Below are 24705 nucleotides of genomic sequence, written 5' to 3'. Positions count from 1 at the left end.
GGGCCAACTAGTCCACATAATCAATTCACTTGAATTTACTCCAGTCCTACTTATCTCCATTCTAGCTAAGATTTGAGGACTAATGAACTTTCAAAGCTGTCAAATCTCTCTCATGAAAGTTGGAAGCATCATCAAAGAAAGGCTGCCTTACACCCTCAGTTGAATGCTTCCAAAGCAGTCTGATGTAATGTCCCCTACTAGGAGGCTGCCCATTTCCGAATAAATTAACACACGTTACTATACATTATTATGCTTCAAGTCATATTTCTTAAACTGTTACACGAATTAGTATTCATAACAAATTCATCATTCATTATATTAAGTCCTATCTTTGCTTCTTTCCTAATCCTAATGAGGGATGGGGATTTACTGTCATAGGGCGCTGACACCAACTACAAAGAGGCTCCCTCAAGGCCCAGGACTACATCCCTGCCCATCTTGAGCTCACCATCACTTGTGATGGGTTTACTCGCCTTTCCCTACACAGACCAACCTACCCCCTCAAAGGACTTAGTAGATGAATTAAAACTAGGCCAATAATATAATAATCTTTCATGTATTATGAATGCATATGAAATTAAGTATGACTGTCTAAATATTGCAGTCTAAATTAATATTACTATTAAATTCTGCATAAGAGCATTATCAGACTTCAAATATTAAGCATATTCTCATGCATACCACCAAGAACAAGGATGTTAGTGCCTGTAACTTAATAACAGTTCTGATCTGATCTGATCGATGGTGATATTACTGGATGCTTCTGATTACTTTCCTTTATATCTCTCAATGTGAGGGAGAGGTCACACCTCTTCATCATGTATGCCCTTTGGCAAGAGACACACCCTTTCACCATTAGCACCCCTTGAAAGAGTGCAACTCTTCATTATTTCTGCCCTTTGAAAGGGACATAACCTTTCACAATCAGATCTGCATTTCTTATTTAAATCAGATCTGCACTTCTTATTTAAATCAGATCTGCAGTTCTGATTCCTAAACTATCTCCCCTTCAAATGAGTTTTCTTCTCCCTTTTATACCACATATTTGGGGGAGTCACAACTTATCATTTCATGCCTTTTGACCATTCATTAATTTTAATCAAATTTTAATTATATTCAATTATATTTTTTATTTTTTAATTTAATTTTTATTTTTTCTTCTTTTGTATTTTAATTTTATTATTATTATTTATTATTAAATTACATTTCAAAGTGGGGACATTACATCTGATCCCCTCTAACCAGATTGTATTCCACACATCTGCCACACTCGTCCAGAAGTTTCCCAAATAGATGCCTTTTGTCAAAATGAGCCGCACAAAGAGAAGTGTATCCCAAAGCTGGCAAAGATTGATACTTTACAACATATTAAACATATCCCAGTGGTTGGAAAAAATGATGTACTCATTGATGTTGATGTACTATTTGATCTCCACTTATTAGCCTTAGTACAACAAATTTCTCCCTACAACCAAAGGTCTATCAAAACAGGGTCCCTTTTCTTTCTTGTGAAAGTACTTATGTGTCAATCCACAAGAGGAAAGCCATTTTCCTTCCTTGCTTCCATTAACCTCCATGGATACTTCAAAGAATCATTTCCAGTTTCCTGTATACTTCCATAGATGGAAAATACCGTAGGAATACCATAAAAAAAAAAGCTGCTAGGATAGTTTCCATGATAGTGAGTCCAAATTAAATGGAGATCTCAATGGGAACATTTCTGTCACCTGTTTTCAAATCTGTCAAGAACTTGTCAACATTGTTCAAATGGTGTGATTTCTGTTGAAGGGAATGCCTAGCAAAATCTATTTGGAAGGGATTTGCAATTTGCTCTGGCTCAGGAATTGTTAAGAAATTCATCAGCAAAATTATCTGAACTAATAAAACATTCAATTTTCTAAATACATATAGCAATATGAACTGCATAATTCTCAAAATCTGTGATAAGTATGGAAATAATGCATAGCTACTAGATATCTACGAAATTGTATCATTGCATTTTCATTGAGCCAAACAAGATAAAACCATATTAGAAGTTTATTTAATTATTAATATGAATATACTTCAAGACAGAAGACCAGCAAAAACCCATCCATTTCTTGAAATGAATTATTAGCAATTGCGCAATTTGTTAGACTTCAATGAAAAATTGATGATATCATTGAACAAATTAACTAATTCATTATAACTGACATTATAAACAATAAATCACTTGCAAGTTGTACTAGGTGTGACGCATAAGGTTAACGAAAGTGACAAGCATTATATAGTTATGAGCAACATCACATGACTTGTACCTCTTAGAGACTTCAGATAAATATCAGGAAGATCAAATTCTTTTCATTGTAGTCCACTCCATAAGAAAACCAATATAGTGAATAGAAACTGCAATATGGATTTGAAGCAAACACCTGTGTATGTAATCTGAAGCCCCGTGCTTGAAATGAGTGCCACCACCAGGGAACCACCAGAATTTACCTTGCTCATGCACCCAGTTTTGCCCACCTTTGACTTTTGCGAGTTTTGAGTGATTTACATTGCTTCGCCACACATAGTCTCTACTAATTGGCCATGGCAGTGGGATCTTGTACTCTTTAGGAGGAGGTATCAGGCAAAATGGTCGATCCTTAGGTAGGGGGCAATGCCTTTCAAGATGCTGTTTTCGGGAATAATCAAGATTTTTCAATGAGTTTCTGACATAGTTTAAATCATGACAAGGAATGTACTCAGTGTAATTAGAGGGGCAAACATTCATCCCCCTTTCAGGTATCTGTGGTATGTCAGCCCTAAAAGTAAGATCCACTTTGTTAGTCAACCACTTCTTACCTGCACCAATCAAATGCAAAAGGATTCAATTATCCCTTTAGATAATATTTCAGACAGCATAAATAAACTCATTTTTATATTCGTAAGTTTATTGCATGAGTTTCTTCCACTTAAATTAGGATTTAGGAACATATTGACGACCAATTTACTCTTATCATGAGAAATTTTTTAATTTATAGCCAATAAGTAATTCTTGTTATTCATCAGGCTGGTTTGACAGACTAAGATGGCATTTTAACAAGCAAAAGACCCAGTATATGCAACCAGACCCACAAGTGCTTATATTAAGCATAGCTACAACGGATACAAACTAATTTGGAGAGTAAGAAAAGAGGAATTAGTAATCCATGGAAGATAATTACTCAAATTTGCACCTGCTGGAAAATATAGACTTGCTGAAGTGAAACTAAACTAACCCAGGGTAATCGAGACACACCACAACTAATAGAAATCTGATGTAAAACTACAAATAAAAAAACCATATGTACAGAAATACGAATGAAAAATAAACTATGCACACATTGAAAACATTAAACAGAGATAGAAATATATACACATAAAATGACCTATTTATCCTTGAGGGAAAAGGTACCAACCACCAATCCTCTGGAGTGGATTCTTTCCCAAGAAGATTGGTGCATGTGACTTATGTGGTGATCAGAAGCAAAGTATAATTTCACAAGCTGACACTTTATCCATAGCAAAAAAAATTGGCCAACCAAAAGTATAAGATTTTTTCAAAAATTTGGGTTTAGATCAGGAAAAATGGGGAAGAAATAGCATTTAAAAAATATTAAAAGAAGTGCAGAAAAAAGGAGAAAAACCTGCTGTTTTATATTTAAAGGCATTTCAAATTTTCAATAACATAGAGATAATAGCAGGGTAGCAGGGAAGATCCATATCGGGTACTGGAGACATGCAACTGTAATGGACTGAAAAATTAACAATTCTCAAGAAGAGATTTGTGAGTATTTCCCATTCCTATACTGCTGCAAGTATCATAGTATCTCTGAGTTTCTTCACTAAATTCAACTCCCTCCTGCATACTAAGAAACACAAGTATAAACTATAGTGAAACTTGCATTGATACCTATAATCAGAATTACAAAAGCTGTTCTGATAAAGTGCAGGTCCAGTATATTCCTTGCAGATTTATTATGTATAAAATTTGTAAATTTATTAAATTAATTATTATATTAACAAATAATGGCATCTCTAAGTACCCGTCTCCTATTTTTCAAAAAAAGACATACCGCCAGTACTAGTCTCTTGGCAACATTAGCTATAAGCAGTTCAACTTACACAAGTAATAAGCACTAAAATATACTGTAATGGAAGATTCCAAGAAAAACGTCCAGAGCTTCAGATAATGATAGTGTTAGACCATCAGACTTATTCATCAATGATAATAATGATATACATATTCTCTTCACTGACTAAAGAAACGAGAAAATGTGTAGCCAAGACTCAAGAGTTTAGTTTACTTATTACATCCTGCCTATCATAGCTATCAAATCTCGCTAACTTGCAGATGTGCAAGGCTATTTGATTGCAGAAAATAGACATTCATACTTGAATCTTTACAGCACTTTGGATCTGATCCTGTAATGTCCCCAAGCCGAATTCATAAAATGTATGATTTTTCGAATTTTTGTAATACTTACAAACTGAAATAAAGTAAAATATAGAGAGCCACAGTAGATTATGGTAACTTGTACAGAGGTAACCAGTATGACAAACAACAATATATAGGAATCCCAATTCTGTTTTATTCATCCACAGCAACTACAAAGGGTACAATTATTGATGGGCTATGTTGAAAATATAATTTTCAGAATTACATCAAAAATATCAACTCACTGAATAAGTAATAACACACAACAGATCCAAAGTACAGGTTGATTGCTTCATAAGGGCACTGGATTGGTGCCATAACTTGCTAGCAGGCTGCAATCGAACCCTTTGGCACCCCAAATCCCCTTCCCTATCCTAAGGATGAGAGATAAATCTGCTAGGAGACAAAATAAAGGGTGCCGCTAGTGGACAGCAGCTTGGAGACAACTTCTCACTGTTGATGGCCTGTATAGTTACTATGATTCAGTACACAAAACCCTTACAAGTGCACAGCTGGAACTACAGCAATCTCCTTGCCATCCACATCCTAGAAACTTATGTTATCAGTTATGCACCATGCAATGTGCATTCTTTAAAGCAATATAATCAGCAAAATGAACATCACTGAAAAAAAACTGTATTCCACAATTCATGGACTAAACTCTTATTTTTATTTTCTCTCTATATCTCTAAGCTATTAAAATGCCTTTAGAATTAAAAAATAGTAGTTTTTCCTCTCTTCCTTTGTATTTTTCTACATTTTCTGAAAATCCAATTGTTTTCCTTTTTTTTCCCAGAAGATTTTTGCTGCTGAGGCATGAACCACTTTGCCCCCTACCTAGGATAACCATGATGTCCTCCTTGACATCAATCACAATACACTTCTTTGTGGAACGTATCCTGATTTGTGATGATAGTAGCTTCCTATTTATGCAGCAACATCATGGTGTGGAGAAAGTCAACATTTTTCAATTACACAGGCTTAAAATAGGAAAAACATGGCCAAACATAGCAAAATAAAATTGTCTAATATTCATAAAACTAGCAAACAAGATGATTTTATTATTTCATGTCAAATAGCGTGTGGACATGAAATAAACATATATCATGCACTAAAAATGAAAATTATAAATGTAAAAATGTTGGTAAACTGGTCAAACGACTTGACAAATTCCAGTTTTCAATAGCATAAAGTTCCAATGTGTATCCCAATAAAAAATTTGCCGCCTTTCATAATTGAGAAAACTTCCACATTCTTTTTTATAAATTACAATTTTTTTTAGCATATGTTTAAAATGCCGCTTCGAATTACACTGCTTCCATTTGAAAAAAGTGTAGTTTATTTGGGTAATCCCTGGATATGACCACTGTTCCATGCAACCTGTTGAAACCAGCACAGAAAATATTCCAGTCCATAACTGGAATGTTTTTTTCCCAGTAATGCTAGCAGCTACAATGTTTGAGACTGTTTAAAGTTTTCTTTTCCAAGTAATAACTGCAATAAAGAATTATTAAAACATGCATACCACTGTAGCCAAAAAACAATTTGAATTTGAATTTTTGATGAGTTGCTCAAAAATGTTTTTGAACCCCATTTTGTATGTATTTCAGCTTACAAGCTAAAAACAAATAGATAAAATGGAATAAAATCTTACAGCTTTTTAACCAGGTGAAAGAACAACAGGATCTACTACACCAATAACATCGTAGGAAGCAGTAATGTTCTATTATATAGAAACCCTAGCTATTGGCAGCCACCGCAATAAGAATCCTCTAAAATGAAATCAGATGGCTCTTTGCAGGCATCATGGCAATATGGTAGATGGATATTGACTAGAGATAATGTAGGCAAAATCTTCATTTTTTATTATTTTTTGTGTAATCGACTTGGATCACATTACTAATAACATGGCAGAGCTTAAGATTGTCATACAAGACATCCAACTCCTAAGATAACTGAAAGAAAGAACAGTAATTTAAGGTTAATCTCATGTAGTAATTACTGAGACCAATTTTGTGTAAGCTGTGGACCAGCAATGAATCAACACTCATAACAGGATACTTATCTCCTTGTCAGGATATAATTTTGAGAGAGCTGCAGACCAGCAGTGAAATATTTTCAACCATTCAGTACAAACTTGCTTATCCACCCCCTTGTCAGGATAAACATCTGGTTCGTGCAAATGTATATACTCCCTGCCCAATAATTAGAAGAAATGTCTCATGCATTTATTCAGGATTATCATGACAGCTGCATCAACAGTGAGATTGAAGTCCATGTGGCTTAAACTCAAAATTCTGAAGGAAATCAATGTAGCAGCAGATTAATATTTAGACTTAGAACCTTGAGGCATCCTCCAATTTAGTCAATCAGTCTTGTTTGTCTTCACATTAAAATCCCTGGCAATTGCTTTCTGTTCTGAACAGTGTTAATGCTCTTTTGGATATACAAAATTCAAATTTTCAATTATGTAAATCATTTCCAAGTATTGGCAGATATTTAATGACTCCATTTATCAAGTCACATAACTCTTTATGTACTTTAATTCTTTTAACATAATTATTATTTTTTTCCCACCTTAAGTAGAAGATATGCACCATAAAATAAAACTATATATGATCTCCTTTTAGTATTGTGAAAATAACTTCTTATCATAAGGGCAACATTTTCATTCATTTGACTAATGGAGGAATCTTGACTTGTGAAGACTCGTCCATCATATCAGTTATGGCTATGCTGCATATGAACCGCTTATACATAATAATATAATAGTCACCATAAATGAAATGAGCTATTAAAAATCTCCAGAAAGACAAAAGCAAGGGGCACAAGCAGCTAAAGAAACTCCAGTCTGTCATTATTCACATCTATCACAGCTTTAATCATGCTCAAGAAAATGCTGAGGGAATGCCAAGAAAGAGACAGAACTTCTAACAGCTTGAATGATAACAATGAACTTTGATTTCGTAGATAAAGAGCATAAACTTTACAAAGAAGCCGATTAAGAGAAAATGAGCTGTTGTTGATCATTAAATTCAATAAGTTTTTAAAATATCATACCAGTTGAGATCGAGGTATCTTGCATAAAAATAACCTGCTTTGTTCCAAATAATGTGCCAGCATAGAAACTGGCAATCGCCAATGTAAAAGCTAGTAAAACTAACTGCCCTGATTGTATATTTAATATGGCTGAAAGAGAATAAGCCATTTTTAGATAGAACTGCTCACAAGATATATCAGCTTAACTGGCCAAATAGAAGCCCATCAACGACAAATACAGTCTCCTGCATCCACCCAAATAGAATGCAAAATAAAAGAAAAGATAATTAGAATGCATGACATCATACTAAATCATCATTTAACACTCGTCAAGCATTTTATGTTCAAGCTAATATCTAATATACCTTCAAATATGTAGTAGATTATCACTGTCCAACTTTTTCAAGGTCATTACTAAAACTCTTTAACCTTGTTTTCTTTCTGTTTGTTCATTAATTGATAACAGAAATTAATTTATCTCCCAATAATAGCAGTATTCAAGGATCTAGGAAATCTTAATTTGGAGGCCCTTAATTTACAAAATAATGTTTGGCAACCGATCCCTTGATATAAAATTAATTTTTGATGGAGCTGCCAAAGGGAACCCAGGATCCACAGGTGCAGGATATATTCTTAGGGATAAGAATGTAGTGTTTTAAATGGCAGGGGCAAAGCAATTATGTGTTTAGTCAAACAAGGAGACAGAATGCGAAGCACTCTTGTCAGATTTAAAGGCAAAATAGCAAATGGCTATAGTCAGTAGGAAACTCAAAAATAGTGATTAAAGGGGTTAATAAAAATTGTAGTCCTCGCTTGTCATCATTAAGTAGCATGTGATACAACAAGCAGCATCCTTTAGAATGGAGGAGGTGGAAGGTCATTATGTTGCTTGGGCTTGGCTATTTGTTCTCTATGTTGGCTGTAGTGTCATTTTCCTTGAGATTCAGTTACAAGCTATAACAAGTCCCCATGTTGGAAGGGACCAAAACTGTGTAAGGCATGTCCTGGGTTACAAGTTGAAGAGGATATATAATTGTAGGTTCAAGGATCTACTAAAGGTTGTCAAAGACGTTTTGAGGGCAAATGGGTTGCACACCACAAGAGCAATAAGGATTAGGGAATCCTTTAAAAATGACTTTTTCCTCAAGCTTAAAGGTGATCAGTGTGATGTGGAGGTCAAGAGAAATGTTCCTCTTATTTGGAGATGAGATGGATGAATCTAATGAGGATGTTGCACTTGAGTTTGTTGGTCAGGAGCATAACAAAATGTTGTTTGTGGGCTTGGAGGGCACTGATATTTGTCTCTTAAATTCAAGGATCTTGGCTGTAATGGAGTGTATTTGAGCATTGGATGCCTGTTGTAAGATATCAATTCAGTGCTGAAACATATAGTAGTGTCCTGTCACAAAGTAACACTAGACATTATCAATGGTTTCATGCTGTCGTTGTTAGAGAATGGTAAAAACCATGGGGTTCTGCAGACAGCATAGGTTTGCAAAGGCATAGAGTTTGTAGGGCATGAGAATGTGGTAGGGCCTCAGATTCTGCCAATTGAATTGGTGAATGTCATAAGCACTGAGGTTCCTTCAAGGGCTAATGAGCAGTGGACATCTTTGCCTCGCAATGCAAGGACAGAGCACTGAGGAATGACAGAATTGTAGTGTCTATGTCGGCTGTGGATTTGATACCGATTTTGGTGTGGTTTATACTACTGTGTTGGTATAATGTTTTAAGGCTTAGTCAGTAATTAGAACTATAGCAATGTGGTGATCTGTTTATTTTATGCTTTGTATTTGGCCTTGTTAATGTGTCAGGGTATGTTGTTGGTAGTAGTGGTATGATGTAGTTTTGTATTTTCAATTTGTGAAGCTTGTAATTTCTGGCAGGTTTCTTGCTCTTTTTTATGAATGTGTAGTGTGATATCAACATGTTTATGTAGCTCCATTTATCTGCCTTTAGCTCCAGTGGACCCCAATAGAACCCCTACTTAATCTAAAAAAACAACAGAGATCTAATTTATCTTAAATACCACACACTGAAAGCAATGACTTATTTCAAATCAATAAAAATTGGAGAAAACACCAATCCCCATAGTAAAACTTAATTAGAAATAAATCAGCCTGCCTCGAGACTAAATATTGAGCCTTTCCCTCTCTGGAGAAGTGTAACCTCTGCTCTTTGTAAGATATTGCAGAGTAATGCAGGTGAACTTGGACGCACATTAGAATTCCACTATATAAAAAATAGAAAATGTGACAACATGACGAAAAACAGTGTTGAGAAGATTTTGGAGCAAAAACTTACAAAATTCCATGTACAAAACAGCATATAAGCCCATCAAAAGATCACCACAAATGTCATAAAACATCATATATAGCTTTCACAATTCACCAAAAAGATGTCCATTACAACCAAATTTTCCTCTCAGATTATCTGATAATGTAATGAATCCCTCCCTAGTTAGTCAAGCTTTCGCCAGTTTTTACTGCAAAGGCCTGGATGTTCCCAATTATGGATAACTTTAACCTGCTCTAACCATAGGCATCCTAATCTTGCATCTTTATAAGCACAAATAGTGCACTTATTATTTTTCCACTGCAGTAACCTCTTGATCCAAAAGCATTCCCAAAGAATCTATATTTTCTTGATTTGCCATTTTCAGCCTGAAATCTCCTTTTACCAATGGTGGTTTCCCTAGTAATGAAATATAATTATTACTACAATGACAGCAAGAGGAGATTGTAATGGAGTGAGTGGGTAACAAAATCTCCATAACATAAATTTGACGATCGTTTACATGTCAAACCTTGATACACCCAATTGTGGGTGCTGATAGTGTGGTATACTAGTATAGATATCTCTAATAAATCAGCCTAAGAGATGCTAAGAGATGTGGATGGTGATAGTGTGATATACTGGTAGAAATATCTTAACACGTCAGCCTAGGAGATGCTAAGAGATATCAAACTTGAGGCATCTCTCCATCTATGTCACAAATCCAATATAGGCACCTCAAAACTGATATCTCTTGGCATCTTTTACATAGACGTATTTTAGATATATATATGCTAGCATATAGCGTATATTGTAGTATTTTGTATTGAACTCCTACAAAACCTCTAACTTTCTACTTTCAGATTTTGTATATTGCATTCTTTCAATTTCAGAAGAAAATATATGTTCGCATTTTTTTCAGAATTTCTAAACATATTTTTTAATATTGTTGTAAGGGCATAACTTATCCTAAGGTCTCCAAAAAGATGTTTATCCATATCCATATCCTAGTTACTTAAAAATAAAAATGTATTTGACCACAAGTCAAAAGTAATGACTATATTGAAAGACAATATATGATTTACTTATTAATGAACTTCTATGTTGTCGGGTTCTTTGGTATCGAATCCTAGACCCATACCCTACTAAGCCGAGAGTGGGAATGGCAACCTATGATGTACCCCCAAGGAACCCAAGGTGGTCAAGATGTTCCCTGGTTGCTCCCAGGGGCTCTTGCAAGCATGTGGACAAGAAAGGCTGTGATTTTCCTTTAAAAAAAGATTTTTTAATTAAAAAAAAAACCCTTAAAATTTGCTTAACACCTAAAGATCGCCCTTCACTTTACAAATACAATATCATTTCACAAAAACACATTCATGCTAAGCCATTTTTGCATTTTGAAAGGTAGATAAAAAAAAATTAAGAAGAATGATCACAAAGTGCCAAAGAAGTGAATATAGCTTGCACAAAGTAGATCTAGTCATCTAAGGTAAGTATTTTTATTGATTCTTTTAGTTTATTTACAATTGTTTTCAAGTTTTTAGTGGATTTTTTCAAGCAATTATTTTTGGAAAAAAGAAACAAGTTTCAAGATGTTTTATAATGTTTTTTGGTGTTTGTTTTGAACTTTTATTAGTTTACACATACTGTAGGGTTGCATTTTTATTTTTATTTTAAATTCTAAATTTTATAATTTCTTATAACAACAAATTGTAGTCTATTTGGAATAGTCACTAGTTCAAGTTCAGTGAGCATTGAGACCAACAAACACTTTAGCTATGATCATGCATCTCCTCTATGAAAATATGTTACAATGCTTTATCAACTTCCAAGAGGTGGAACTTTTATTTGGAATTGTGAAGAGTGCAAAGTCCAATTTAAGAGCTCCTATAGTCGAGTGAAAGCTCACTTATGTTCTCTAAGTGGACGTGGAAATAGAATACATGAAGAGTGAAATAAGAAGGGATTGCCAAAAGAAATAATTATAGCATTCATTAAATAACAAGAAGCTAATACTACAAGTGAGAGAGAAAAACTAAAATCTCATCCTTTAGCAAAGAAAACATCAACAAAGGCACCAACAAATCTAGTAATGGCAGGTCCCAACATCCTTTCTTGGCAACGCTCTCTATCCAAGAAGAAGATCCCTCTCCTTCCCGCAAAAAAAGGCTCATTGGTTAATTGTGACAACAATCAATAATGCACTCACAGGTCCTATTTATGAAAAGGTGCACACCACCTAATTAGCAAAAGAAAAAAATTGTAGAGACATCACTGAAACCAATTAGGGATTCTTGGATTGAAACAAAAGTGTCTATTATTTCTGATAAATGGAAAGATTGCAAAAACTGACCTTTAATAAATATTATTGCAGTGTCCCCCAAGGGGGTAATGTTTTTGAAGGTGGTTGATTGTGAGAGGCAAATCAAGGATGTAAACAGTAAAATTCATTTCTAAAATCCTCATTGAGTCCATAAAGATGGTGGGTCTTGAAAATGTTGCCCAAGTCATTAGGGACAATGCGAAAAATTGCAGGGCAGCAAGTGCTTTGGTTGAGGAAAGGTATGCACACATTTTTCGCACACAATGTACCGTACACTCCCTTGACTTGGTGATGCAAGCAATTGGCACACAAATAGAGTGGGTGAAAGATATATAAACTAAGGGTGAGGAGATCCAAATGTTTGTGACAAAACATCATATTTCACAAGACATTTCAGGACTTTCTCAAATTCAAAATTGTTGAAAGTAAATTTAATTTATTTTTTAAATTTAATTTTTGCCATGTTTACATATATTTTAATGTGTTATTAACTTATTTTTAACACAAAATTAGGTTGTTAAGACCTAATTCACATCACACATGATCGTTTTGAGACGACTTGTGAAGGTGCAAGAGGCATTGCCCATGGTCATTAGCCACCAACAAAGTCATTGATCCTAGATGATAATTGGTGGGCTCATGTGGACTGTGTCTTGAGTTTCACTGAGTCTATCATGAGGACAATTAGGTTTAATGATACAGATCGGCCATGTTTGGGTGAAATTATGATGGCTTTTGACTCCATGATACAAAAAAATAAAGGTCCTAATCACACAAAAAGAGAATAACCTCGAAGAAACATTTTTTTGAAGTGTGAACAAAATCATTCATCACTGATAGAACAAGATGAACACACCATTGCATCTACTTGCATGTGCACTATTCCCCAAATACTATAGCACATGGATACTTTATTTGCAAGGGAGAACTACACCATACAGAGATAGTTGCTAATGGATACAAGTTAGCATCAAAAGAATCTTCTCAGATCCAAAAGTGGTGTAAAATGTTATGAAAGAGTTTGGCAATTTCATCTTAGGAAAAGATCATAGTATTTGTGCTCTTCAAGACCAATACAAGGAAGATGCTCATACATGGTGGTACCTCCATGAGCAAGATAATTTGTTCCTCCAGCCTCTTGAAATCAAAATTCTATCATTAGTAAGCATTTTTTAATAAAAATTTTATTTTTTATTTTTTTAAATTTGTAGACTTTAGTACTTACCATTCTTCAATAGTTTTGCATTTTTTATTTTTATGTTGTGTTGGTTTTCTCTCCAATTTGAACAGGTTGCAAATTCTTCAGCTAAAAGGAACTAGAAATCATACTCCTTTCTCCACTCAATGAAGCATAACCAGTTGGCTACAAGAAAAAGTAAAAGAATTAGTTTGTACCCATTCCAACTTGTGTCTTCTATCACATAAGCAAGATTATTACAAGGAAGAGGCAACAAAGAATCGGGATATAACCCCCAAGGATACCAACTTGGATGTATCTATCGTAGAGCTTGCTAGAGTCGATACAGACGATGACAAGGCTCTTACACATGATGTTCTTAGTGGGTGTGGCACTCTATTTGCTTGTGGTTCAAATGATGTTGAACCAAACGATGGCCTTGATCTAGATACTTTTGATGAATATTGAAGACTAATATGCAAATTTTTATTGAATTTATTTCAAATTTTGTAATTGTAATGATTTTCATTTGAATTGTCCTAGACATATATGATATATGACATGATATCGAAATTGTGAATTATCAATCGACTTTATCTTCATCACTACAAATGATCAATGATTAAGCATCACACTATATATATATATATATATATATATATAACAGCCGCACCCAAATGTACCATACCCAAGAAAAAAAATTGCCATACCGCCGGTGTACTAGAACCCCGTACCCATACCAAGATTGACAACTTAGATTTGCTCAAGTGAAAACATCATCTAGTAGTTTTGCCCATCCAAAAGATAGCAATTTACACAATTTTGTCACTTATAGACGAAAACACTGAGTTCAAGCTATTGGTATCTAAGAGATAAGAAGAGCTTCAATTCTTGCAAATAAAAGGCAAGTTGAAGAAGAAGATATCCTAACGATTAGGTCATGGATACTTCTCAAATTGGACAGCTATAAATGGACTAATCATAGTTGCCGAGAAAGCCCATTATATGTATGTGGACTGTATCCCCATCCCCATACCCACAATTTCTGGTGGCTACATGTATATATATTATATTATAGCTCTCTTTTTATTCATTTACCCACACACCCTAATTTGATTGGCATCCTAATAAAAGGCAAGTTGAAGAAGAAGATATCCTAATGATTAGATCATGGATATTTCTCAAATTGGACTGCTGTAAACGGACTAAACATAGTTACCAAGAAAGTCCATTATAGGTATGTGGATCGTGTCCCCAATTCATACCCACAATTTCTGGTGACTAAATGTATATATTCTAGCTCTCTCTTTATTCATTTACCCACATACCCTAATTTGATTGGCATTCCATCCTATCCCCGTATGGTACCCCTGTGTCTCTGGGTTAACTATTGGCCTGTAATTAATGTCAGATGACCAAGCAGGATGTGGTAAACAGTCTAATGAGCCAACTGTGTCCAAAAATAATCAGAAACAGATTCTCTAGAACAATGCTCCTGTCAAAAGTGGGTGGACTGCAGTAGACATCTTGCAAAAATGGCTGGAATCAGGAAATTGGTGGGAAACAGTAATGGAAATGGAAAAAGTTCTGTAAAAAAATTTGGAAGCAATCTCACAAACTTTTTGAAGCTTCTGGAACTGTGTTAGAAACTCAAGAACTATACTGAAAAGCTTGGTTCCAAATTTCCAAAGCAGGACACTTCAAGAAAATCAAGGAAAATGGCTGAAATGGAGGAAGCTTCAAGAAGCTCTTGAAAGCAGCAAGGGAGGCCTCAAGAAACTCCTGACACGTTACTGCAAATTTAAGGAATAATCTGAAAAGCTGAGATCTAAAGCAAGAAACTTCTAGTAATTCCTTTATATTGGTTGGAAAACCGGAAACTTTTGGAAAATCCCTAAAACTCTATCAGAACATTTAAATGATATTTTTAAACAGAGAATATTTTGAAAAGCTGGGTTCTGGTGCCGTAGATTTCCAGAGAATTCAGGAAATTGGCTGGAAGCTGCATAAATGTTTCTGAATGGGGCGAACATGTTTTTTGTAGTTTCCAACCACTCTATGAGAGTTCTCTGAAATTTTACATGATAGGAACAGTTTCTGCCTTTCTGGTATTCAAAGCCAAGAATCCTGAAAAGCTCTGTAGATTGCAAGGTAACCGATATAATTGGAGTTACAAATTTCTATCAGGAAGGATTCCAGAGGGATCCAAATATGCTAGGTGCAACTGCACACCTATGTTTCTACAAAATTGTATCTCTAGGATCCAGTGTTTTAAAATAGTCTGTGGGGTGTTTAAAAAGCCTGTAAAGATTTGCATCCGAAGTGGTAAGCATGCCTATGAAATTGTTATAACAGTCCTCTTGTTTATATCACTGAAGAGCATACTTAACTCCACATACCCACACATTGTAAAACTTAAATAATTTTAGGGGCAGGCACCCACACTTACAACTAGACCACAATTCTGAGGAGATTTATGACTGAAATCCTTCAACTCCAATACGAGGTGAATTAATGGCCTGAATTTCGTCAAATATAGAAAACATAATCATCGGGAGACTCCGGGTCCTCATAGCCTTCCTAGCCTCTGTACCAACATTTTTGGTGACTGTATTTATATATACTATAACCATACCCCTATTCATTTACTTGCGTAATGGCACCCTCTGCACCACCCATACCCCCGTAACTCCAGGTGACAATGATAGAAAGAAATAAAGATTTTATTTACATCCACAAGACCAATTAGTAGCATAACATTGTTGTGCAAGTTTTCGGAGTAGCGCTGTGGACAAAGAATTGTGAAAGGCTAAATTCAAAGATTGTTGCTTCTTTCCGGAAGCCGGATCTAGGATTGCTAATGTTAGTCAAAGCATCTACTGCTTTTGCTAATCTCGTTACTTCAAAGAGTCCAGAGAAAGACAAAAACTAATATGTCCATATGTCTGTGCACGGTATACTACTTTATGATACTGTCATTCTCTCTCGACCACACCTCAGGTACAAAATAAACATATTCTCTGGATCAGACTGCATAGTATATTTAAATTCAAAAGTTGCAGATCTTCCTACTGCACCTCTCATCAGGGAAACGTCGGACTTGAAACATGCTACACAATCTGATCCAGAAACATTTAGCAAACTAAGACACTGCAAACAAACCAGTTTCGCAGCAAAAACATATTCTGTCCTATAAACCTTTCTTCTCTGGGGTTTTGCTCACTTATCATAGCAATTGAAAAATAAAGCTTGCTACAAGTCGCATTTCCCTTTTTGTACTCAAAAAGTAAAATGCATCGCCACGTGACGCAATAAACTACATTTATTTGGTAACCAACTAAACTTAAGCTACAAGAACACGATCACAACGTAGATTTAGCTTGGCCGGTTCTCCGAAGCAACAACATCACAACAAACAATCAAAACTCCCGCTTGCAGATCTAATATTTTTTCGCTCACACAATTCGATTGAAGGGGTAAAAAACTGAAGATCCTCACTCGAGAGATTACAGAGAAAATAACATCATCAAACTCAGGTAAAATTAACAGACAACGAAAAAACGTACTTACTAAGTAGATCTCCGCCATTTTGGGGTAGTTCGGATTGAACTAAAATAGTAAAGTTTTTCTTCATTTGAACATTAATCCAGTTCAAGCCAATCACTTCCCTGCTCCACCCTTCTGCATACAAATCTCACCAAATATGTTGCGCAGCCTTTGCCATTTTAAGACTTAAGAGCTTAAGCAACCCAGGCTTAGCGGAACTTCCGATGCGACTTGCGACTGTGTTAGAATTTTGGAGCTTGATTAGAAGAAGAAATTATTTTAACGTCCACGAGACTAAATTGACTAAATTTAGATGACTGTTTCTTTTTATTAGACTAAAAATCAAACTAAGTTACAAGAGCTACAGCAACAAAACAGCTGTAATAACAGCATTACAACAGCAATAACTGAAATCAACAAATGGATTGTACTCTAATGTAGTTCAAATTCATGTCTACGAAAGTGAACTAACATGGAGATCTGAATGTGTACCCACAAAAACCTAGAGTACTAAACAATTTGGTGGTGTATTAGTTAAACAATGAGTATAGACTTTATTGAAGTCACACATGGGGGATAATCTTCCTTCCCATGTACCAAATCTCAAAGGCCTCTCTCACATGCATATATACTAAGAATCTCTTTGTTGAATAGTGTTAGGTGTTTGATAAGATAAATGGATTTAAAATAGAATTTTATTTTAGTTAAATTTAAATAATTTGAAATTTTTGAAGTTGGTGTAAGAATGTAATTGTATATTTTATATTTGATAATTGAAACTAAAAAAGGATACAAAAAATTTATTAATCATATTTGATAATTGTTATTTAATAACAATTCAATTTACTTTAATGAGACTTCAAATTTTATGTGGAAATTTGAATATTAAAAATCATAGAATGTGTCTAGCCTAAAAGAGTTACATGATCATTATTCCATTGTGAATATGTAGATAATTTAAATTAATGGATCTAATTTAAATAAATGAATATTATTCTATGTATGAACAAACCAATCAATCTATACAAACTATTATTAATTTATATGAAAACCTAGATTAGAAACCGGTACATGAACATTGAAGCATGGTGAATGTTAGTGCACTAGGAAAATCAATTCTATTAAACCTTATTATGATTGATTAATAGTTACTTGCATAGATTAGATGTTTACAAGTATATGTATTATTTGGATAAACAAAGTTGAACACTAGGAAACTATTTGTTTTAATTATATATATTTAATAATAAATTATTACATCTATATTGGATTGTATGTTGTAAGGAAAATTAAATGTTATTGTGTTGTAAGATATCAATTTATATTGCTAGATTGATTGACTAAACTATTAGTACATATGATTATATGTTATATTTTGATTAGTACATGTCATTTTGTAATCAATACTATTTTAAATGAAATATTTAATTAGATTACTACATTTTAATTATATGTGTTTTATGAAAATCAGTTTTGATTATATCTGCTACATTGTTGAAAAAATATTATGTTTTTGCTAGTCAAAGTGTGTGTGGTAGTTTTAGAATGTATGCATGCAAACCCATTGTGTAAACTAGATAAAGTCATATACATTATTGAGCAAATATATGGTTTTGATATTATGCTTGCACATGTTTTCATAGATTATTTTAGTCTTCATCTTAGATTGATAGGATCCACACATAATAATTGTAATAATTCAATGTAGAAGATAAATCTCACATAACACATGAGATTCTCGTGTGCCAAGATGCTCTAATATATATAACATTTGAGGTATATATAACCTTTGAGGTAGAATAACACCATACAACACTCCTTACCTTATGGAAGAAGTCACTCCATGCTATATCTACACAATATCCAAAACACCATCATACTCACACATATCCAAGTACTAAGATAATAACCTCCTTTACGTAGACCTCACCCTAATAACATAATGGAAGGATAATCCCAATGAAGGCCTACTCATCATCTAATATAATTAATTACATTTAGCTGTCCACATGACCCACTATAAGTAATTTAAGGGATGTGTACAACATGTCAACATTTCTATCCACCTAAATACATTATAATAGTATATCCTAGGTACATAACATAGGGACGTGTCTATTCTGGTTCCAAAAGGAGGTTATGAAACTCGTGTTAGTCACACCAATGTAAAATCTCAGTCATTGTTAGTCCCAATCAACAGTACAAACTGATCATGATGTGGTACTCATAGCACGAAGGGCCAGTTTTGGAGCTAGTTTAGCTTTGAACCATAACACAGACCATGTTTGTCTCACAATTCTCATCTCTTACCTTTTAGTTGATATTCCTTAAGAGATCCCATGGATTCATCTACATATTATGTTAATATACCATTTTTTAGATGTCCATGATGACTTTCCTTCAAATCATTTTATTCCTTCTCATAATATGTCTTTCAAGAAGCATTAAATATGTGATGATTATAATGTCTCACCTACATCTTAACAGAAGCAAACAAATGTTAGACAAATATAATAAAAAGGAACAACACAATGTTCTCTTATAGTTTTTTACTAGGCTTATGTAAAGATTATGTTCAAACAATTCACATGAACTATCTATTGCACATTGCATTGATAAACATAAGGTTATTTGGTAAAGTATTCATGATGGCATCTTGAGCCCATTATTTCTTATAAATGCATCAAACAAAATTTCATACTAATCAGCCATCATTATGAGCGAGTTATGAAATGTGGAAAATTGTACCAATAATTTGCAAAACACATACAAGGAAGGACTACACTAGTGAGATAATGCATAACCCATTAAAATATGACATTATTGGCTTATCGTGTTCACATGTTATATTTTTGGCACTTAGTTTCATATTGTATGATTTTAGAGGTGACCAATTAATTCATGTAAGGCCCTTCAAATTGACATACTTGGAATATTTTTATGAGGAAACAAATGCTTTCTAGGTTGTTTTTGTGGAGCTTGGTGATTATGCACCTATATAGTTTCCTTCTTTATATCTCACTTTGATTTCTTCTTTTGGAGATTTAGAGAAAAAAAAAATTGAACATTATCAATACAAAATTGAGTAACAATTAATAATTGATAAAGTAGCACAATGTAAACAAGGAGAATATGATATATTCAATTCTTGTGCGAAGATTTTAAATTATAGTTGCTAAGCTAAATTTAAAAATAACATTTTAAGCTTCAAGGTTTTTTAAATCAATTTTTTACTTTGACTCTTGATAATACTCCATTCATTTTCATATTTATATGTTATTCTGCACAAATTTAAACTTGCTTTGTTAGAAAATTGGCCTTTTTATATGATTTTGTCTCTAGCACTCATCTTTATCCTTATGAGTTGCAATCAATGTTAAATTTAGAAAATGGGAGCAATGGTGATATATTCAATAATGTCAACTATAGGAATCATCATCAAAAAAACATCAAACCAAAAATACTTAGAGAGTTCACTACAATGCAAGATTAGCACCTTTAGTTTAATCATAGAATTGAAACATCATGTAATCATAAAGAGATTGGGAATGAGGGATGCTACAATAAGACAAAACCATTTCAAATATTTATCTTTCAAGTTTATAAATAATTGATTCTACTTTGGATGAAGATCCTCTAAAAATTATTTGGTTACATTCAAGCCACAAATTTAAGATTAGCAAAGAAGGGCTCACTTGATAAATGCATGCAAAACTAGATTCCCTATATAATGCAGGTCAATTCAGAATGTGTTGAAAAAGGAAGCTAGAAAAAAATCCCCCCTAGATAAGTGTATTGCAAATTCATTTCCAACATTTCTAATTAAAGTTGTAATTAAATAATATGTGATTTGCACCTTATAGTTTTGTTCCACAAAGAACATAATTAAAAGAGGGAGAAATTCTTAAATTTTCCAATGTATTATTGGTTAGAACTTTTTAGTGTAATGCTAACCGAACAAAGGCCCCAAATTTAAGTAAACAAGGAAAATCCCAACATAAATTTATTCATAATTTTTCAAAGGAAGAAGAATGAGTTACAAATAAGAAACGTTGTTTGACTAAATATTTCCTATAGTTTGAGGCCATCCATGTTAATCTATCCTCTTTAGGAGAGAATAATATTTTTTCTACGAAATATTTGATTTAGAAGATCTTTTTGAACATCTAGGATCAAACAATCAATAAGATGGTTCTATCTTGCCTTGGGGAATTGAATCCCCCATTACAATTTTAAAATAGTCCTTTACTTTATGTTTGTAGCATCATAAGTTGTAACCTTGTACAATTTACACCACCTTTGGTGCCCCTACTTTAGCATGGCCCATCCTAGTTCTCCCCTAGGTCCATTTTGTCTTTTTTTACCTCAAATCTAATGTCATTTGGTTGCATGACTAAGTAGACCTCACCCTGGGACAATGCTCTCTCGATTGTTTGCTTGTTTGCCCTATTTTGGGAGGACATCCCCTATCTAGACCAGGGTGTCATGGTCCTCCTTAAACAAGCCCTATTTCAAATGGGTCAGTGTACTTTCCCTCTCGAATGGATTTTGGTCCTCATGCCTCAATTTGATTTTTGGAGGTTGACCTAATTGGTAAATTGCCTTGGGAACCCTATATGAAATCATTCTTCCTATTCATTTTCATCTAAGATAACACACCTAAGACAAGAGATCTAACATTCTACAACATCCATCCATCCATTAAGCATTCTCAAGCATTCAAAGTAGAATTTCATCCTACCATATTATTCAAGCATCATGGAGCAAATCATATCAATTTTCAAGCAAGAATATGTTTGTGTTTGAGTGTTCTATGTGTTGTCATGTTATTGCATTAATACTTTTGATCACATTTAGTGGCCATTGCATCATCATCATCTATCAATCATTGTCGAATTGAGGTATATCATTCAACATCTACATTAGAATTTTCATTTCATATTTCAATTCAATTCAAGGTTAATTCCTAAACTGGGGTTTGACCTAGGAAAACCCCTATCAACAAACCCTAATTCCTTCTTTCTATTTGAAGGAAATTGACTCAGGAACCATGATCAAAAAATAGAGTAAATGATGATAATCAGATTCAGCTTTTGAAGGCGCAAAAAGTAAAGGACCAGGTTGCCCCACACTATCTGGTCTCGGGAATTTATGATGATCTTTTGATAGGATATTCTATGTGTCATTCTAGTTCAAAAAAGATTCAGTTTATTTACATCCAAAATTTGGACCGAGTTGCCCCACACCTCTTGGTCTTAACAATTCAACTTGAATTTTCCATCATAGGTTTTGATCTGTTTCCCATCCTTATTTTCAACTTTACAACTTTGCATGATATCTAGAACTAATTGTTACTATTATTGTGTCAAATTCTCATTGTTTTTCTTAGATCTAGCATTACAATTTAAAACTAATTCAAATACAATTTCAACTCAAACAAGGAGGATTAATTTAATCTACATTAAATCCTTATAGGGTTGGATCAATCAAATTCAATCTCCTACTTAATGTGAGATGGTTTTGTTTATGGAAAAAATGGAAACAACAATATCGAAAGACTAAATAGATTCAACCACAAAACATTAGCCTAACAACAACAAAGATCCACCATAACATATGAAGATTACCTAAGATAATGCAAATCAAATGAAATCACAAAGATTATACCATCACATGTCCAATAGGGTTTGGATCTCCATTCTTCCTATCTCCATTGATATTGTTTGATATATTTGCTCTCATAATTTATGTGTGCACAAGAGCTCAATAAAGAACGGAAATGTGATTGATAGCTAGATCGCATATGAAAGTTTGAATGCTAGAATACTTGGGAGTAATAGTAGTTGAATCGAATAGGGTTGATAATGAAGGAAGAGTCTCCTTATATAGAAGACACTATAGGAAATGAAGGGATAAGATTAAGAGGTGTAACAGATAAATGGTCGGCTAGGATTAGAGGGTAGGTAAAAGAAATAAGAAAATAATGAGAGGGTAGGTAGTGTAGGAATTAAGAGATGAATGACATGTGTCATAGGTAGAAAAGGCTAATGAATTAAATAAATAAATAAATAAAGATTTATTTAATTAATAGAGGAAATGGGATTAATTAAATAAATAAAAGTATTTATTTAATTTAGGAAAAGGATAATTTAAATAAATAAATATATTTATTTAAATGAGGAAAGAGGGCTAGAAGAGGATAAATGAATTAATTAAATAAATAAAGATTCATTTAATTAATAGAAGAATTAGGCTTAAATAATTAAATAAATAAAGATATTTATCTAATTAGACAGGACAATTTTAGGTGTCTACAGGTCACATGAAATTAGTGCATTTATTAATCTAATTTGCAAAAAAGGGAGTTTTCTCTCCATTGTAGATGACCTGAGAGACATGTGGATATTACTTCTTATTAATTAGGAGTAAAATTATTATTGTTAATATTGAGAGGTCTCTCAACTATATATTAAATTACTAATATAAAATCAATTACAAGGGAAATTATGCAATAAGGACCTTGACAATTTACTACTTAGCCTTCAAATTTTTATAATTATTTTAAGTATAAATCATAAACAAAATAATGGGTATATATATTAAGATGTATCTCAAAAATACATGATTTTGTTCAATTTACTATTGTTTTTAAATTTGGCTTGAGGGTTCTCTTGATCATGGTACGAAGGGAGTTATAAGATCCATTTTATACATATCTTCAGAAAAGGCTAAAAATAACCAAATAATGGAGGTGAGAGGAAAAGACACTCGGTGGGGTGTTATGAAAGCTAACAAAGATTATCTATTGGAGAGGAAGGAAGCAAGGGAAAAAAACACTCACTTGTGGGGATGATAACCATATTGACAATGATAACCATATTGACAATATTCTAAGGCATTTACAAGAGAATTTGAGGGTTGTGTGTGAGGAATAACTTATATCTTTGTCATCATGTTCCAAAAGGTAGCAAAACTCCATAAAATATTGTAGGAGTTCACTGAAAGTGAAAGTATAATAATAAATTCATTAAAGTTTTGAGAAAGGATAAATGGAAGGTGGAATAAATTTTGTGATGAGTTGCTAAGGAATAAATAATTGATTGAATGTTGTTGAAATATTTTGGAAGAAGAGAAAGCAGGGATATGGATTTCTAGTGGAGAAGCTATTGAATTGTAGATGAAGGTGTTGATACATTAATGAGGTAACACGTCTATTTTCTATATATCTTGTTATCATTACAATTTGGGAGACTCGTTTCTTTGAGGTATTTTTTTCAAACAATTTGTGTGTTTTGTCTATGTTTTTAGATAGTGCATTTAATTCAATTTGGGAAAAGGGTTTATAATTTAGATCTTGCATGTTTCTCCCAAAATATAGCTTTTTTCTTAACTGCAGTATTTGCATCATGTAGAATACTTCCAATTATGCATACAATATGTCTATATTATTGAAGATTAAGTTATGGATTTGTAGCAGGTGTTGTAATTCAAAGATTATTTATTTCATTTTTTCCTAGTGAGTGTTTGTTTGTTGATTTATTTGTGTATATCTATGTATTTTGTGGTGCAATTTAGTGGCTTTAATATTTTTCAATGTTTGTGTTTAGGCACAACAATTTTAGTAAAATATTGGGCTTATGTAGATCATGAATCATATTGGGCTTATGTAGATCATCAATCATTGGGCACAACAAGCATAATGGTTTTGGGGTTTGAACTCAAAAAAAATGTTCTTCAATCTATGGTCAAAATATAGAGATATTTAACCCCGGTAAGTTTAGTGATTCTAATAATGAACTCAATAGAAAAACATTATATGGATCCTATTAGGATTTGTAGGATTTAATACTGAAATTAGGCTCATCCGAAGGAACATAAAGGAAAGGGAAGCTATACCCATAGGCT

At 33.4% G+C, this 24705-nt stretch overlaps 1 protein-coding gene across 2 annotated transcripts in view; it reads right to left on the bottom strand.

Moving 5' to 3' along the window:
- The window catches only part of LOC131034011 (probable methyltransferase PMT7), a 153487-nt gene extending 136099 nt beyond the window's left edge, over positions 1-17388 (bottom strand). The window contains exons 1-3 of one of the 2 annotated variants that reach the window (XM_057965342.2): positions 16821-17388; positions 7502-7725; positions 2412-2826 (exon numbers count right to left, since the gene is read on the bottom strand). In XM_057965342.2, the coding sequence (XP_057821325.2) occupies positions 2412-2826; positions 7502-7649 (563 nt within the window). In that variant the 5' untranslated portion in view covers positions 7650-7725; positions 16821-17388. The remainder of the gene's footprint in view (positions 1-2411; positions 2827-7501; positions 7726-16820) is intronic. The other variant, XM_057965341.2, reaches the window with a different exon arrangement.
- Positions 17389-24705: the final 7317 nt, after the last annotated feature.

The sequence above is a fragment of the Cryptomeria japonica genome, chromosome 2, assembly GCF_030272615.1.
Source record: "Cryptomeria japonica chromosome 2, Sugi_1.0, whole genome shotgun sequence".
Taxonomy (NCBI): Eukaryota; Viridiplantae; Streptophyta; class Pinopsida; order Cupressales; family Cupressaceae; genus Cryptomeria; species Cryptomeria japonica.
The sequence above is the reverse complement of the archived record's forward strand: the minus strand, read 5'-3'. Positions and strand labels throughout refer to the sequence as shown.